General features: G+C 49.3%; 2 protein-coding genes across 5 annotated transcripts in view; one reads left to right on the top strand and one right to left on the bottom strand.

Moving 5' to 3' along the window:
- Positions 1 to 1,597: 1,597 nt before the first annotated feature.
- On the bottom strand, positions 1,598 to 5,977 carry LOC119101055 (testis-expressed protein 9). 4 transcript variants are annotated; one of them, XM_037224301.1, is made up of 2 exons: positions 5,960 to 5,977; positions 1,598 to 2,771 (listed from the first exon to the last, which is right to left on the bottom strand). In XM_037224301.1, exon 2 carries the CDS (start codon positions 2,738 to 2,740, stop codon positions 1,703 to 1,705), a length of 1,038 nt encoding a protein of 345 aa, XP_037080196.1. In that variant the 5' UTR covers positions 2,741 to 2,771; positions 5,960 to 5,977; the 3' UTR covers positions 1,598 to 1,702. The 4 variants fall into 4 exon arrangements, with proteins under 4 accessions (XP_037080196.1, XP_037080198.1, XP_037080195.1 ...); XM_037224303.1 differs by lacking the exon at positions 5,960 to 5,977 and adding an exon at positions 5,928 to 5,946; XM_037224300.1 differs by lacking the exon at positions 5,960 to 5,977 and adding an exon at positions 5,801 to 5,893.
- A 741-nt stretch (positions 5,978 to 6,718) lies between these two features.
- Positions 6,719 to 16,002, top strand: part of Hs2st (Heparan sulfate 2-O-sulfotransferase) — an 87,641-nt gene continuing 78,357 nt past the window's right edge. Inside the window, 1 exon segment of the mRNA XM_037225189.1 lies at positions 6,719 to 6,731. The gene's annotated coding sequence lies outside the window, so the exon portion shown is untranslated.

Genomic DNA, 16,002 nt, shown 5'->3' with positions numbered 1-16,002 from the left:
TGCACTCAAAGTGTACAATAAAGCGATACAAGCAATTGTCAGAGTTAAAACAGACCTACCCATACACTATGAACCGGATCAGATCAGTGGTACGTGGCCAGTGATCAAAACACATTGCGTACGGAGGTCCTAAACGCGCCCAGTGTTGTGGCATCACGGCTACGACGGCAGGAGGTTCCAGACAGATGCGGCCGAATGTGAAAAACGCTCTGTGTGGCAGCCAATCGGTGAGTGTTTCAAATTGCACACTAAAAGTTGCAGCATAAAAGGCACACACTCAAAGTATACTATGAAACGAGACGAGCAATGATTGATAATATGAGTTGACACAAGCCTACCTATGTACTATGGGCCAGATCCGATCAGTGGTCAGTGGCCAGTGATAAAAACAGATCACGTGTGGAGATATTACACGCGCCCAGTGTTGTGGCATCACGGGCGTTCTATGGCAGGCGGCCCCAGGCAGCTGCAGCCCGATGCGAAAACGCCCTCCATGTGGCGGTCAATCGGCGTACGTGCAAGCGCAGGCTACCTCTGTCCGAGGCGCGCTTTTCACGGGCTGAAACAGCGCGCGTGGGGCGCAGAGCACGCAGCCTCTTGAGGCGCGCCATCTCCTCTAGTGTCCCTCAAATAAAATTAACTTTGCTCCTAAATTACGTCGCGGTGCGCCACCATAGCCCCGATCATCGGCCATGCAAGAGAGTTTGAGGCCGGGATTTAATATGGTGCTTTTGAGGGCCGGCTATCACTCTTCAAGCAAAGTTGATGCTTTTTTAAAAATTTGGTGTTGACTTTTAGTCGCCCCACATCACACGCACAGGCAGTACGTGATATCAATGGGCGCGTACGCCGGGATGATGATCTTAAGAAGATCTGAAGTGAAGTGATCGCAGAATTTGTAGAAAGAAAGGAGGGTTTCAATGCATTTTTACGGCTCTCGAGACATCGGCAGCCCATGACAGGCCGGAGTCGACTATGACGCCGATAATTTTGATGCTACTTGAGGCATACACAGTCGAATCGTTTGCTTCAATGTGATTCAGCTGACCTTTTATAATTTTGCTTTGACCCAGGGAGCAAAAAAGGAACAGTTATCGTTTCATTCATTGAAGAATTGCCACTGAGCAAGCACTGAAGCTCACGCACAAGTTCCACTGGTTTTGGGGTCGGCGAAACACGGTCCGTCAGGGGGCGCGAAATCTCCGTGCATCGTGTCGTCGGTGTATGAGATGTGGTGACCATGAATCAAGTATCCATAGCGATCATTGGTAAACAAAGTGAACAGAAAAGGACCGATGACCGAGCCTTCAAGCATACCGCATGGGGTGGGGAGAGTGATCCGTCCTCAGGGCATCACCTGCTCTCGACACATCACATTGTTGCCCAACGCTATTTAAACACTGAAAACATGTGCCCCAGTGGATCCCACGAAGCCCCAAACCCAAACCTCGACAAAAAAATCCTTGGACAACGGAAGCATTTAGTTTATGAATACTCAACATCAAACATGACACCAATCCAACGACCCGCGATGAGTCGGCAGCATAGACATGCTCAAAATGATATATCAACGCAGCTTTATCAGCAAACGCACATAGGTAATAATATGAATGTATTATAATGTGAAATGGAACACTGGTCAAGCAGCCACCAACGTGCAGCAATTTCCTAACCGTGCTTTGTAACAAAACGCAAGGCGGATTCATTCGCCAAGGTTCAGATCTATGACTTTCAAGAATTCTTCCTCCGATATTTGCAGAAGCTTTGCACCTTCCAAATGTAGTTTTTGGCGCTTCAAAACGTCGATGAGCTTCATTTGTTTCTTAAAGCCCGTAATCAGTTCTTGCTTTTGTTTCTCCAGTTTCTTGTTCATTGCTTCAAGAGACAGAATCCTGTCCTTAGACGTTTCAGTTAAATCCTTTGTCTTTCCCTTTTCTGTTTCAAGTGCAAGTCGTAATTTTTCGACTTCCTCGTTTGCTCTTCTGAGTTTTACCTCCATCTGAGCACTTGAGTTCAACACTGTTTGCACTTCCCTATTTGAATTTTCTGCATCTTTTTTCCAAGAAACACACTCATTTTTTACCGTCTGTGACTCTTTCTTAGCCTCATCGAACGCTTTCTTCAGCCTATTGATTTCCAAATTATATTTTTGCGACCCTGCCACTGCCCGTTGCTGCTCCTTTTCTGACGCCTTGCTTTTTTCTGCTAAGGCAGAGTTTTCTCGGGCTAGTTTTTCACACTGAGCCTTCAAACGCTTAATTTCTGCCTTAGATACCCTGAGTTTGGCCTGATATAGCCTGGTCTGCGCAGACCTGCTCAGGTTTTTTGAAACAACTGATGATGCGCTTGAACATTCATCTTCTTTGGTGCTCAGCTGATCAAATTCTTCAGTGATACTATCCTCAGAATCTGAACACTCTCTGGACAGACTGGGGGGAATTGTTTGATCGAGCGTCACTTGATACGGCTCCTGGGACGATCCTAGTGTGTTCGATATTGGGGCCTGACTTGACCCCAAAACTTCTTTGCTCTTCATGCACGCATCGTTCCTTCTTCTCGGGCAGCGTTGCCCTTCATTCTGTTCACGTGGTATGTCAAATGAAATAGCTGCTTCAGATTTTTCTCTCAACGCACTTTCTGCTTGGGATATCAGGGATGCTGTTTTCTTCTTTAGCGACTCATTCAATTTCCTGTAATATTCCTCTTTTTCTCTCAGGCTTACGTCATCCAAATTATCCATTTAACTTATCAGGTCAGCTATCGATCTGAAACTTAGACAAGAAACCAGATTGTTACCGCATCACAAGAACAGCCGTAGGAAATGTTGCCGTGTTGCCCTTTACGCACAGAAGAGAACAGAGTGGAGAAACAAGATTTGCTCGCCTTTGCATAACTCACTTAGCATTCAGCAAAGGTAACCATCCACTGTGAAAACTCATTAGGCCTCCCCATCCCAACTCTAAAACACAGCCAGGGCACAAAATCGCTCTCGGAAAGTGCATGCGTGCGCGCGTGTGTGCGTTGGGGTGTGTGAAGGTCCAGGATCCAGGGGCCCGGACCATCAGCGCTCAGTTCAACGCAACAGGGCCCATTCGCTAAGTTGGATTACTTCGGTTTTGAGCCAATTTATTTTGAGAGTTCCTTTCATAATGATTAAAAAACCAACAAAAACAAAAAGCGGCTTGCGAAAAACTGGCACACACCGGGGGCGGATGTTTGACTGTCGCACACTCTGACCAGCCGGAGTTGCGTGACATTTTGGCTGAATTCTAAGCATGCGTCGAGGTTAAGACAGCGACCTGACATTTGTTTACACCAATTTAACCCACCCGAATAATCGCCGGTCCCACCGACCCTTATCACCCATTTCGTCCCGAGGCTCAACTTGTCCTTCGTTGCTCATTTCGACCCACCGAACGCGCACATTTCCGTTGTATTTAAGCATCTGTCGTAGTTTGAACTTAAGCCTGAGATGATTATTTTCAGATACTACTTACCTTTCATCGAGGCAACCACAGCTAAAATTCAACCGCACTCTATTTCTGTCTGGCGCCATTTTTCAAGGCCGAACAAATTCCTCATTATTCGCACCTTCTTTTTATGCCCCCTTTATCACCACACGTAGAGCATTCCGTTTACCCCAGAATTTGCTAGCATACCACACATCAATTCAACGACTAAGCACATTAAAACCTTTGGTCGTTTTGCAAGGTTTCAATCAGCTGTTCTGAGGCGGTGATGCCCAGGACGCTGTGCCGCAACTTCCTGGCGCCCATGATGAGCGCGGAGGAAATTACCGGCTGGGACAGTGCGTGCAAGTGTGTCCAAACTCGCTTAACCACAGCGTGCAAGCGGTTCGATGAGCGCGGGGGAAGTTACCGGCTGGGACAGTGCGTGCAAGTGTGTCCAAGCTCACTCAAACGCAAAGCGTGCTCAAACCGTGCCCAAATGACACCCACACAAAAATACACTGGTTATGTGCCTGCGGGGAGGGGATGGAGCTCAGTGAGCGATCATCCTTAGATAACCAAATGAGCTGCCGAGTGAGCGAGCTGAGTAAAGCTGCAAGTGCAAATGAGCAAGTGAAATGAGCAAAGAAAATGCATTGAGCATGTGAGCAGGCTGAGTAAAGAACCCAAACCTGCATAGGGGTACCTCCCCCTCCCCCCAGTGTTTGCATGCCTGACGACGGCTAGTGCAGATACTTTCCTATCCTGACCACATGGCACACATACCAAATGATGCACAAAGTCAGTATATCTGAAATGCCTGTGCTCGCTTCCCATTCCCAGGCAATGGAAAAGCTTGAAAAAGACAATGATTGAAACACAATTTACCATCCCGCTTCTGCTCGCAAAGGTCGTCGTAGTGCAAAGGCACAGGCCGTAGTACCGTAGTGATGTGCGACTACCGTGAGCACTGTGCCGACTGGGTGTGCATCACCCGCGACACCCGGCCATCACTCAGTGCCATTTAGGAAACCTGATCGGTTTTACGCCAGCCCCCAGATTTTCTCCCCGTGCGTAAGTCCGCGGCGTAGCTGGCCTCAGGATACGAGGACAGGGCAGCACTGGGCAGGGTCACTCTCAATCTTGGAGTTTCTAAGCCTGATGTGTCACCATACTCCTTTCTGGAGGGTGTATACACACAGAGGATGGAGTGGACCAGCCCACCATGTGCTTTCACACGATAATTTGGGGGGGAGGGGGGCTAAAAAGTGACACATAACCCTACATACACCCATGAAGTGTGGATAAACAGGCTTCTTCCCAGATGTGGCCCAATTGCTTCTCAAAGATATGGAGGGAGGCTGAAGGCTCCCAACTGAATAGGAATGTTTTTAAGACCATTTTTGGTAGGAAAGTGAGAATCATGAACCAACATTGGGAACTATGTACATGTCTGACCAACACCAGCACTACCAACAAATGTAATTTGCAAGGAGCACTGCATAGCCCTGCCTGGCTGACCATGGGTACCTTTGTTTTTGTGTTCCTCCCAACATCATAGAAAATGTCCAGGAATGGCTAGATAGGCCGTTTCCGCTGCTGACAGCTGCACCGAGCAGCCCAAAATACATGAGAATAAATAATAATAAGTTGCAGGTCTCTGCTGCTCAACTTGACTTTTTCTGATCTCATTTGTGTTCTTGTTCACTTGTTGTCCTGTAAAGCATCTTCCAATCATTAACTTCTGCTAGCTTTGATTCCTTTCAACCTGTTTTCAGTTTGACTAATATCCTGTCAACTTTGATCCCATTTGACTTTTTGTCCTTGGACTGTTTCAGACTTTACTTTGACCCCACTCAACTGTTATTCCTGTTCAATTTTGGCTGTGGATTTTTCAGCTTCATTTTTATCCTTGTTGGCTATTTACACTGAATTGTTCCATTTGATTTCTTGGTGGGGAACCAGTTCACCATGTGAAGTTGGTAACTATGGTGCCCCAAACTCTTAGTGCTCAGATTGTATGATGTGCATATGCATGCACTAAAATTAGCACAGTTATATCTGCTCCAAAGGTATTACAAAAATAAGCTCAAATGTGGCCTAACATGCTTCAGCCATGTTATGAATTTTGCACAGCAATCTATCTGCTGGTATAGCAGCTGTAGGCACCACACCTAGAAATACCTGAAGCAAAAAAAAAAACAGAATGAAAACGGTGCACATTGCATGTGCTTCACACTTGCATCATTCGATCTGAACTGCCTTTAAAGGCAGGGTCTACGCCGGTGTCACCATGATTTCAACGCCCAATTTTTAAGTGGTCCACCTTTCTACTGCAATCCCTACCCTACCTGTACCAAAGCTCGAACCCTCTAATCCAACGTGGCAGCAAGGTCCTATAATAACCGCAGCAGACAGTCCTGCAACACTGGTGGACCGCAAGGCAATAGAAACCCTGCAGGTGTGAATTGCACTAACAGGACTCCGCGCCCTCGTGCAGTACCGTTTACCCTGTGTTTACTTCCCGCTCTCCCTATCGGAATGGGGAACAAAGCTAACAAATCACTAGTTTTAGTGGAGCCTTTGTGTCAGACAAAATTAATGCATAATCTAATAAAACATAAACAGTCATATTGCAGCCTAAATCTTCCTATTTTATGTGAAACAATTTTAATATGGAAGAAAAAATTCAGTCAAACGAAGCAACAATGTTTTGACTAAAACACCTGAATGTGCCCCGCACCATACAAGCTGGGAAACTTGAGCACCACTCCCCTTGGCACATTGTCAGTGAACAGTAACGTAGCAATCAAATTTACGAGATCATGTTTCTACAAAATTAGTAGTTAGAACACTTGACTACGATCAGTTTTGCTGTTCAGGAAACACACGAAAATATCCACGTGAACTTTCCGAGCCTGAATCTTGTGATAACATTTGTGAATTGAGACTTGCACATGATGTCCTTTTATTCCTGAATACCAGGTATATGATTTACCCTAAGAGATGATCTCGATTGGTGAATTTCTGAATCTTGCCCTGGCAAATTGTCAGGATAAATGAAACAAAAACGTGTACGGACAATGATTCGTGTTCCCAATCCTTCTAATATTTTTGTCCCTCTCTATATGATGCGCGCATAATGACGCATCTATGACATACAGCATACTAATGGCATCTTTATGAGGGGAGAAACATCATTTGGGAGATTATTGCATCGTGCGGTGCTGGGTGCATGTGTTGTGTGTGATTACTCCGGTGGACTAAACGCTCCGAGATTAGGTAGGTACTAGCTGTTGCTGGATATTCATCAGAGGCGTCGTCATAATTATGAAGTTGAGATTGATCATGTGTATGGTATTCAGTAAGGCTGAGGAATGAACACACTGCCGGACTGCAAAAATACACGTTACGCCGAACACCTCGGGCAAAGTAGAGACATCGCGGCAGAAATGTCAGCGCATGCACGCAGCATCACCAAATCCAATGCATTGTTATTGGTGACAGGGCCAACTATGCTATGCTATGCAGGATATTTCTCTATCAGACAAGTTAAGTACATCATCAGGTGAGTGAAGCAGATGAGTAACAGCTTTTGGAGGTCCTTGGACATTGCTGGCTGCATGCTGGTGATGGGTACTTAGCAGGACATATCACTGTGGTAAACCCCTCTGGCAATCCCTGTTGTAGAAGTTTATACACTGATGAATGCATTGTGTGTTGTCTTCTTGTTTCTTGTCTGTCTGTTATGTATTAATTGCATAGGAATGAGACATTTCAATTTTTGTTTGCTTAATGAAATCAGAAAAGAGCTGTTAAACTATGCAAGGAGAAATATGGCAACCAGATTTTGAGGCTCTTTATAAGCTTCCAAGTTAAGCTTTGTAAAGTATGCAATGGTTTTCCTTTTGCTTCTTAATATAAAGCCATATATATAAGAACATGTCTCAGATGTGCAGTGCAAGTAGTAAGCATGCATAGGAGTATTGTATCATGTTACCTTTAAAATGAAATCAGGACATCATAATCACATCATCACATTTTGCACATCACTGGTATAGTCACCAGATACAGGAGGGCTGATGGGGTGGGGGGGGGGGGGGAGTGGGGGAGTGAGGGGGGAGGAGGGAGGGAGGGCTAAATTTGCATATCAAATGGGAAAAGGATAAGCTGTCAGGTATTTAGGAAGTATATCAAAGACACGAACAGCAATCATGAAGTGTCCAACATAGGGAGATGAGCTCACCTGCTCAGGTCATCTTTTGGGGCTCCTGGTCTCAGAGCATATAAGGAAAGAATGTTTGAGGAGGATGAAAGCTGAATGCAGCACTGCATGCAAAATCCACTGGTCATGGGCATCCACAATGGGTAAGCCTTGAAGACCAGGGATTTATATCTGTTTGATTCCATTCATCATGCAAGCAAGGTTTTAGATCATAGATGTCTGGCATGCAGAAGTCTATGCTGGGTCTTATGGTATGTAAAAATATAAGATAATTAGCTATCACTGCAGGACAGGTGGGTTTAAAGTGTGCTTGCCCCCTCAACTTCTGGACTGGGGAGGTGTTCCACTTCCTCTGCCCCCCCCCCCCTCCTCCCCACTTTGACATGGCCAACCTTTAAATTTTGCTTGCACAATCAAGTTTCTTTTCTTCTGGAAGCCTTAGAAAAAATGAATGTCACTTGTTATTTTTATCCACAAAGCTCAATACAAGTTGCTTCTGACTTTGCATTCCTTCATTTTTCTTTACACAAATGTCCCCAACTTGTAACAACAATTTGGTTTAGTAGAAGCTGCTGCTTTGCAGGTTCTTATCTTAATGCCCCACTGTCTGCAATGAATAATCTGTGTGCTGTTTTGTTTATATCTGACCATTTTATTCCTTATGATCATGTCTATCACACATAGCAGGACCAGGCTAATGAGATTTCATCCTGGCTCTTGAGATGGCCATAGAGACAATGGCACAAGCTTTTGGGAAAAATATAAAAGGACAATGTCCAAGAATCTGCTATCTAGCAGATCTGATTGATGCCTGTTCTTGTGGATGGGTGCAACAACAGTACATGTTTGCACTTCACTGAAGGGCAGATTTGATTAAGGACTTGTGGAATACCTGATTCAGGGGATAAGCTGCATGCTGAGCACAACTCTTAAGCAGCATCAGGTGAATCTTGTGCACAGTGACCAAGCAGCTTGTGTCAAGAGCCTGAAGGATACCAAGGGCATCTTGCTCATGGAGAACAATGGTTGCTGTCAACTTTGTGGCAAATTGCTGTGCAGCTGCTGCTGATTGTGGAGACATTCGCACATCAACGTCTTCAAATGACGTCGCGAAGGACCGTGCTGTCATGCTGAATCACCTGTGGGACTTCCATCATTAGTTTGAGAATGCCTGATATTGTGTCAGAAAGCTTTCAGTTTTTCTGACAATCCTTTCTTATACTCGGTTGAGAAGCGATGAAGGGATTTCCTAGCCTAGCATTCGCGGCGAAGAGCGTTCTCAGGCCTCCGTTGATCCAAAGATGTGCTGCAGAGGGGTCTGATTTCTTCCTATTTTATCCAGGCATATTTCCTCCTATTGCGTGGGCTGGTCGGCAGGCTGGCTTTCCATGAAATCGAACATTTGCGCTGTCGTCGGCCGGCGGTACAAGCTCGTCCAACAGCAACATAAACAAATTCAAGAAATAAATAATATGTTCCCGGAGTATTGCGGCGGTCCAGTTCAAAGTGCCGATTCACTCCCGCCGGTCTCCACGAGACCAAGTGGCATCCACCCTTGTTGATGCCACTTGTGGATGTGGATGTGGATCTCCTAACGGGTCTGGTGTGATGGCAGGAGATGTAAACGTGTGATCGAAGACGAAGCCAGCGGCCGCTCATAGTGGAATACTGGTGACAGTCTGGCAAGGGAGGCAGACATTGAACCGAGCCCTCCTAGCATACTCGTTGACATTGAACGGAACCCTCCTATCGTACTCGGCGATAAGAAGCAGGGCTGAGGTGTCCCCAGAGTGGTGGAAACGCGCGGTTACCCACAGGGCTAGACCAAGTGTGGCAAATAATTCAAAGAACAGACTGTCTGGTTGACACGCATGGTTAAGAACGTCGCCCGTGTCACAGACAAGAAAGGGGAGATTTAGGCGACCTAGCACTAAGATCTCCTGGTCTGATCAGGATCTCAGTAGGCAATCGGTTCAGGCTTTTACTAGAACCGGCGTGACCGACCTCACACATCGACCTGAAGTGTTTCCGGTGCTATCACCTGTTTATCTTCTTGCAGCAATGGTGCTAGTCTCATGTCGGGTAACTCGGGATCGCTAAAATATAAACCACGTTTTAGGCTGTTATGCAGTTTTTTTCTGAGAAAGAAATGCAGTAAATCGACTGGGAACTATATTCGGTTGATATGGCGTTATTGCATGCGGCTGTCCTGATGGCTGAATCGATGTGCCTCGTTTTGTCAGCGTTCAGCTGTGACTCTGTCTACCTGCGCTCACGTTCATCATCGTATGTGCTCGCTTTTACAACTGTGACCTCTCCTTTCACAGGCATGGTTTCCGTGGGACCGCGGTTCTTCGCGCTCCTTATTGTGTCAGTGTTACTGTTCTACTTAACAGTGATACATTATGAAAACCGCTTGGCGTCACTTCAGTCCCGTCTAGCCTATGTTGGTAAGTAAATCGATTTTGAAATGGTGTGCACATTCGGAATCGCCGAGTGCTGAGCTTTTGGATGATGTTCTCGATGCCTTTATGTGGGCCTTCGGGTCGCTTCCAACGAACCGTGCAGTGTACGTTATGTCAAAAATTCTAACTTATCTGTCAACTTCTCATTTTTACTCAAAATGGAATGGTTTGTTTAATAATTGTAAAGCTAAATCTTGGACTATGATTCGGTGTGGAGAAGAAAACACAGGTACTTGATTTCCAACGCCATGAATTGATGTAAGGCGTAAGCATTGTGAAGCCGTACTTTCGGCCTAAATGTGATTATATCCTGTGTTTCAGAACGCCACATGTCATCACCACCGGAGAGCGTTCCTAGAGACGAAACTATTGTCATTTACAACAGAGTGCCAAAGACTGGTTCTACCACATTCATGGGCATCGCCTATGACCTGTGCGTGCGCCATAATTACAATGTCATTCATCTCAACACTTCGAAGAATGCTCATGTCATGTCCTTCGTGGACCAGGTAAAGCTTATTGTCTCCATTCGCAATGCATGCCATTGGTGTATTTTGATGTGTACTATGAAATGACTGCTGTGCGTTTGTATGGAGGGAACAAAAAATGTGGCGCCGAAAAATTGGATGCAAAATTTACTTGCGAAACTCCCGTACTTTGCACTTCTGTGGAGGCAATATTTCGTCAGTAGCGATTTTTAACGCGATGGAACATCAAAATTGTGTGAAGAACACTTCACTTGATGAATGCAACCATTCGGAAGCTTGATGTCGGCTCTGTAATGATATACAGAAGTCGAGATCATGCGCAATGACATGGCCCATCAAACGCCCCGCGCGGCGAGGGACGGGCAAAGTGATAGGAAAGGTGCGGGTTAACAAAGACCAACGCACAGGCGGCTTGCGACGCTTGGTAGATGGGCAGACGCTTGCGCTTGTCGTTGCTGAAGGCGGCGTGAAGCCACGATCAGTGGTTACACAGCGTGAGCTTCTAGAAACCCTGACGTCCCGGCCGGGTCACTCAAGTCAAAGTAAGGATTTGGATGGAATTGTACCGGTAAGATTAGAATTTCACCAAGTTGATGGAAACAGACAAAAGCATGCCTCTATGTACAAACGCATGGGCATGTAATGAAAGAAAATGTACATTTCAAGACGCGTATATATATTATATATATATATATATATATATATATATATATATATATATATAAACCCTGCCCTTTTATGCATGTTGCAAATGTCACAACTTATACACTGTGCCTGACGTACTGGGGGTGGCCAGCACTACCCGTAATGGGGCCGGCGTATTCGGTTAAAATGAGTACATGAATGTAGGTTTTAATGTCTCACTGTTGGTGGTCCTAAGTGGATAAAAGGTGATGATATGCATTGGCATGAAATCCGGTTGTGTTGCATGTTCGGAGCACAGAGTCGTCGGACCAGCTTAAGAACAAAAGTCCATGCTGCCTTGTCTGACTTTTCAAAAACGTGTTAAGTGACTTTCGAGTACCTTGAAAGGCCGCCCAAAGTGCCTTTGGCCCCAGGTTGAAAACTGTCGCGCTGTTCAGATAAGACTTGTTCGCCCCGCGGCGTCCTCGACCTGGAAGGCTTTTATAAAGGAGCGCCCTTTCGCCTCAAGGATGCAGGCTAACTTAAGGCGCTCATTGCAGGCTGCATCGCCACGCCTTGTGTTGTGCACGGGAAATGATTAATGTGCATCCTTTTCAAACGTCACTGTTGTCTTCGCCCAGGTAGAGTTCGCGAAGAACATCACGTCATGGAAGAGCCGACTGCCGGCGCTGTACCACGGACACATCGCCTTTATCGACTTCGCCACGTGAGTGACGTCATCGAGTCGTGTTCGGTTTGTCGTCGCGTCGATGCTATCCGCCCGAACGCCTCCTCATCGCGGGCTGCTCGCCGCCTTGCCATTTCCTGCGCCAGAACGTGTGTGTTGGCCACTTGCGGCGCGCTTCCGCGTGCCGATCGCCGCGTTATGACGACCGCCAATGCGCCGGTCCGCTCCCCGCAAGGCTGCGCGCGCTGCAGCCCCCGTTCGCCAGGGTGTGTCGTGGCCCGCTGGTGGCGCTGCTGTGACCTGTGCCGTGACCTGTGCCGTCCCGCCGCGCAGGCTGGGGCTCAGTCAGCGGCCGGTCTACATCAACCTGGTGCGGCGGCCGCTGGACCGGCTGGTCTCGCACTACTACTTCTTGCGCTACGGCGACGACTTCCGGCCGCACCTGGTCCGCAACAGGGCCGGCAACACAGAGGTCAGTGTTGGTATGGGGAGGTCAGCAACATAGAGGTCAGTGTCAGCAGGGGCGGGGCTGGCAACACACAGGTCGGTGTCAGCAGGGGCGGGGGCGAGCAGCACAGACGTCAGTGTCAGCAGTGTCAGCAGGGGCGGGGCCGGCGACACGGGGTAGTGTCAGCAGTGTCAGCAGGGGCGGGGCCGGCGACACGGGGGTAGTGTCAGCAGTGTCAGCAGGGGCGGGGCGGCGACACGGGGGTAGTGTCAGCAGTGTCAGCAGGGGCGGGGCCGGCGACACGGGGGTAGTGTCAGCAGTGTCAGCAGGGGCGGGGCCGGCGACACGGGGGTAGTGTCAGCAGTGTCAGCGGGGGCGGTGCCGGCGACACGGGGGTAGTGTCAGCAGTGTCAGCAGGGGCGGGGCCGGCGACACGGGGGTAGTGTCAGCAGTGTCAGCAGGGGCGGGGCCGGCGACACGGGGGTAGTGTCAGCGGAAGTGGGCTGGTAACACATGAGTCAGCATCAGGGGGCTGGCAGCACAGGTTAGGTCATCGGGCCGCCGCCACTGTTTCGGTGGATGTGGCCTGCATGCGGCCGCCGCCGCCGCCGCCGCCGCTCCGACGCCGACTGACGGACGCGGCCCGCCGGCGGGAGGGAGCTGGCCGGGCGGTTGTGTTGGCGGTGGGGCGCGGCTGGCGGGGCCGCCTGGACCGACGAGCCGGCCCGGTCCCGCTCCCGCCGCCGCCTCGGGCGTCAGCGCGCGGCTGGGTGGCCGCCGCCGCCGCCGCCGCCTGCTCCGCGGCACGTGCGGCTGGCCCCCTGTCCGGCCGCACGTGCCGCGGAGCCGGCGAGCCGGGTCGTGTTCGTGACGTGTTGCGCCGCTGGGGTCATGACAATGACTTCTGTGTAGTCGGCTGGCGTGTTTGGCGACGATCTGAACATTGGCAGGATGCAATCGGTTCAGGGCCAGGAAGCCCAACCAATTATAACGAATATGAGCTTTGTAGCGCGGATGTCGCCTTGAAGTGTTGCTTTAAATGTATCACATTGCGAGTCTAACATCCTGCTTCCAGACGTTCGATGACTGCGTTAAGCTGAAGCACTCTGACTGCAACCCCCACCTGATGTGGATGCAAGTGCCGTTCTTCTGCGGAATGATGGCGTTTTGTTGGTGAGTCATAAGCTTTGGCACAACTTTGACGGCAAGGTTGTTTCTTGTCGAGCCGGTCGAAGGCGGCTACACTTCCATTTAGTGCGTCACTTGGGGGGGGGGGGGGATGATATGCGATGGTTCAGGTTCCTTTGTGCATGCTTTCTAATAAAGGCGTTTGTTATGTATATTGTAGTGCCTGTGAGCGAAAATGTTGTGTCACATGGTGACGCCATGTCGGCTGAAAGAGAGCGCTAGAAGCGCTGTTAACTCGGAGTCTTTCATCGTCTCGGTTCGTAATCGCCTGAAATCGCTTCATTGATGTTGAACGCCTTTGATGATCGCCTGCTTTTGCTATGTGTTTTGGCTGTTGCAATTTACTTGTGCAGTCTTGCTTTGCGAGCATCAAAGCGAAATAATCATTTGGGCGGCACAGCCCATTCGGTTGGAGTGCTCTGTTACTACTGGGGGCGGAATGCGTCTTCTGTTTAGTAACCTCAGAGGGGCCGCGGCGAGCGGAAAACCTGCCAAAACATCTAGTGTTAGGTTAGAAAATGAGATATTTCGTTTGATGCTATGGGAGTGACGGGTTAGAAACCGAGATATTTCGGTAGATGCTATGGGAATGAAGAGTAAAAAAGAAAGTGATTAGCGTTGCGCATGCAGAAAATTTAGAAAATGAAATTGTGAAAGATGACATGTAACATTTAGTATGAATATGCTGCGGTGTTGCAACCAAATTTTCTTAGGGGGGGGAGGGGGAGGCGGCTTGGTGAGTAGGCATCACGTGACGTTCCACCTCGTTTGGTAGACATCTGAGGCGAAAAAAATGGTCCTTGGGAGGCCCCTCTTCCTCTAGCCTGTGCCCCTGTTATGCTGCCTCCCCATGTGTGGTTGCTCAGTCCCAGCAGAACCGCGTAATCATGACCCATGACTAGGACCATGTTGAGGGGAGCAGTGTCGGACTCCCCGACAAGCAAAGTATGGTTAGTTTTGCCAGAGTAGTAGCTCAGACAGTTACCATATTTCAGACAGTATCACCTCTGGGTGCTCAGTGGGTTCCCACGTGTCTGCCCTGGACATCCGCTGGGCGTGCAGTGTGCTCTTCCCGGCCACCAGAATTACACCTCGCTTAAGGACCCTTATAGCCACTTAAGGCTTTTTTGGCTGCTCAAGATTTCTTCTGAACACGATCGGGTGTTGTTAACGCGACATCGGAACTTCTCAGGAGCTCTTTAGCCGCTCAGGGGTCGTATTGACCTCTCAGGGCCTCACCAGACCGGTAATGGCCCGGTTAGCTGTCATAGTTCTTCCATAATTACCAAGGCCCCTCCCCGGCCATCGAATAGTCTCTGACCGGTGGCGTTTGCCTCTGACTTCTCAGAGGCTTCGCTTGTAACGAAGAGCGTCTCCCGACGCGCATTGACGCTTGTTTCGCTCGAGGCCTCGGGAGCATTTCTGGCCACCCAAGTGCTCGTCTGGCTATTGGGGCAGACAGACTGCTACGTGGTCCGCTTGGTTGCCGAAGACACTGAGTTGTATCCCCACGACCCTCTGGACTCCCGGGGTTCTCGCTAACTGCTCAGGGCCCTTTTGGCCGCTCAGAGGCGTCTCACACCGTCCAAGAGTCCTGGCTGCCCCTCATCGCCCGTTCAGATTAAACGCCCAATGCCATATGTATGCCTAGTGCCTATCAGGCTGCCCAGAGGCCTGTTTGGCCACCTGAGAAGCACCCTGACCACCGAGAAACCCTCCAGACATTGATATAGCTCCTTGTCTACTCAGTGCCTCTCTGGTCGGCCAGATGTGTTGACCTGCCCGCTGGACGTCTGGCTGCTGCGGGGCCGCTCTGGCCACTGGAGAGCCCTCTGACCATTGAGATGTTCCTCCCGGTGTCCGGAATGTAACGGGCCGTTCACGGTCTGTTTAGGCACCCAGAGGCCTTTTACATACAGGAGGCCGGCTGAATTCCTCGTGGTTCCCTTTGAAGGCGGCCAGTTGCCACAACGCTAAAGCCTACTTTCTATGATATAGCGGACCGGCTGTCCGCATTCGGCCGCAGGGCGCCTGTCCAACTGCAGTTCGGCGACTATCGAGCCCCCATCAGCTCGGTGACCTTTGCGGTCGTGACCACAGCGCCCATGTACCGGTGTCCGGTCCGCCAGCGATGCCCGTCGGACAGCACCATTATGCATGGCCCAGCGTGGTTGTTCGCCGGTCACCAGTACGAGGTGGCCAGGTCCGGCGAGCATAGATAAACGGCGGCCTCGGCTCGTCAGCTAGCTGCTCCCTACAACCATGGCAACCAGCGTGGAGGCTGACCGGTCTTTAGAGCGCTAGTGGGAACTGAGAGCGGAGGAAAACTTGCTGACAAGTGCTTCCATGGCAGTATATTGGTAGTGGAAACATTTTGTTACCGGACGTTGTGCGTGGTTTGGGTGCACCCCGCCCCACACCAGGCAC

Source organism: Pollicipes pollicipes, unplaced genomic scaffold, assembly GCF_011947565.3.
Source record: "Pollicipes pollicipes isolate AB1234 unplaced genomic scaffold, Ppol_2.1 Scaffold_4881;HRSCAF=5763_pilon_pilon_pilon, whole genome shotgun sequence".
NCBI lineage: Eukaryota > Metazoa > Arthropoda > Thecostraca > Pollicipedomorpha > Pollicipedidae > Pollicipes > Pollicipes pollicipes.
Note: the sequence above shows the minus strand (reverse complement) of the source record. Positions and strands in the feature narration are given on the sequence as shown.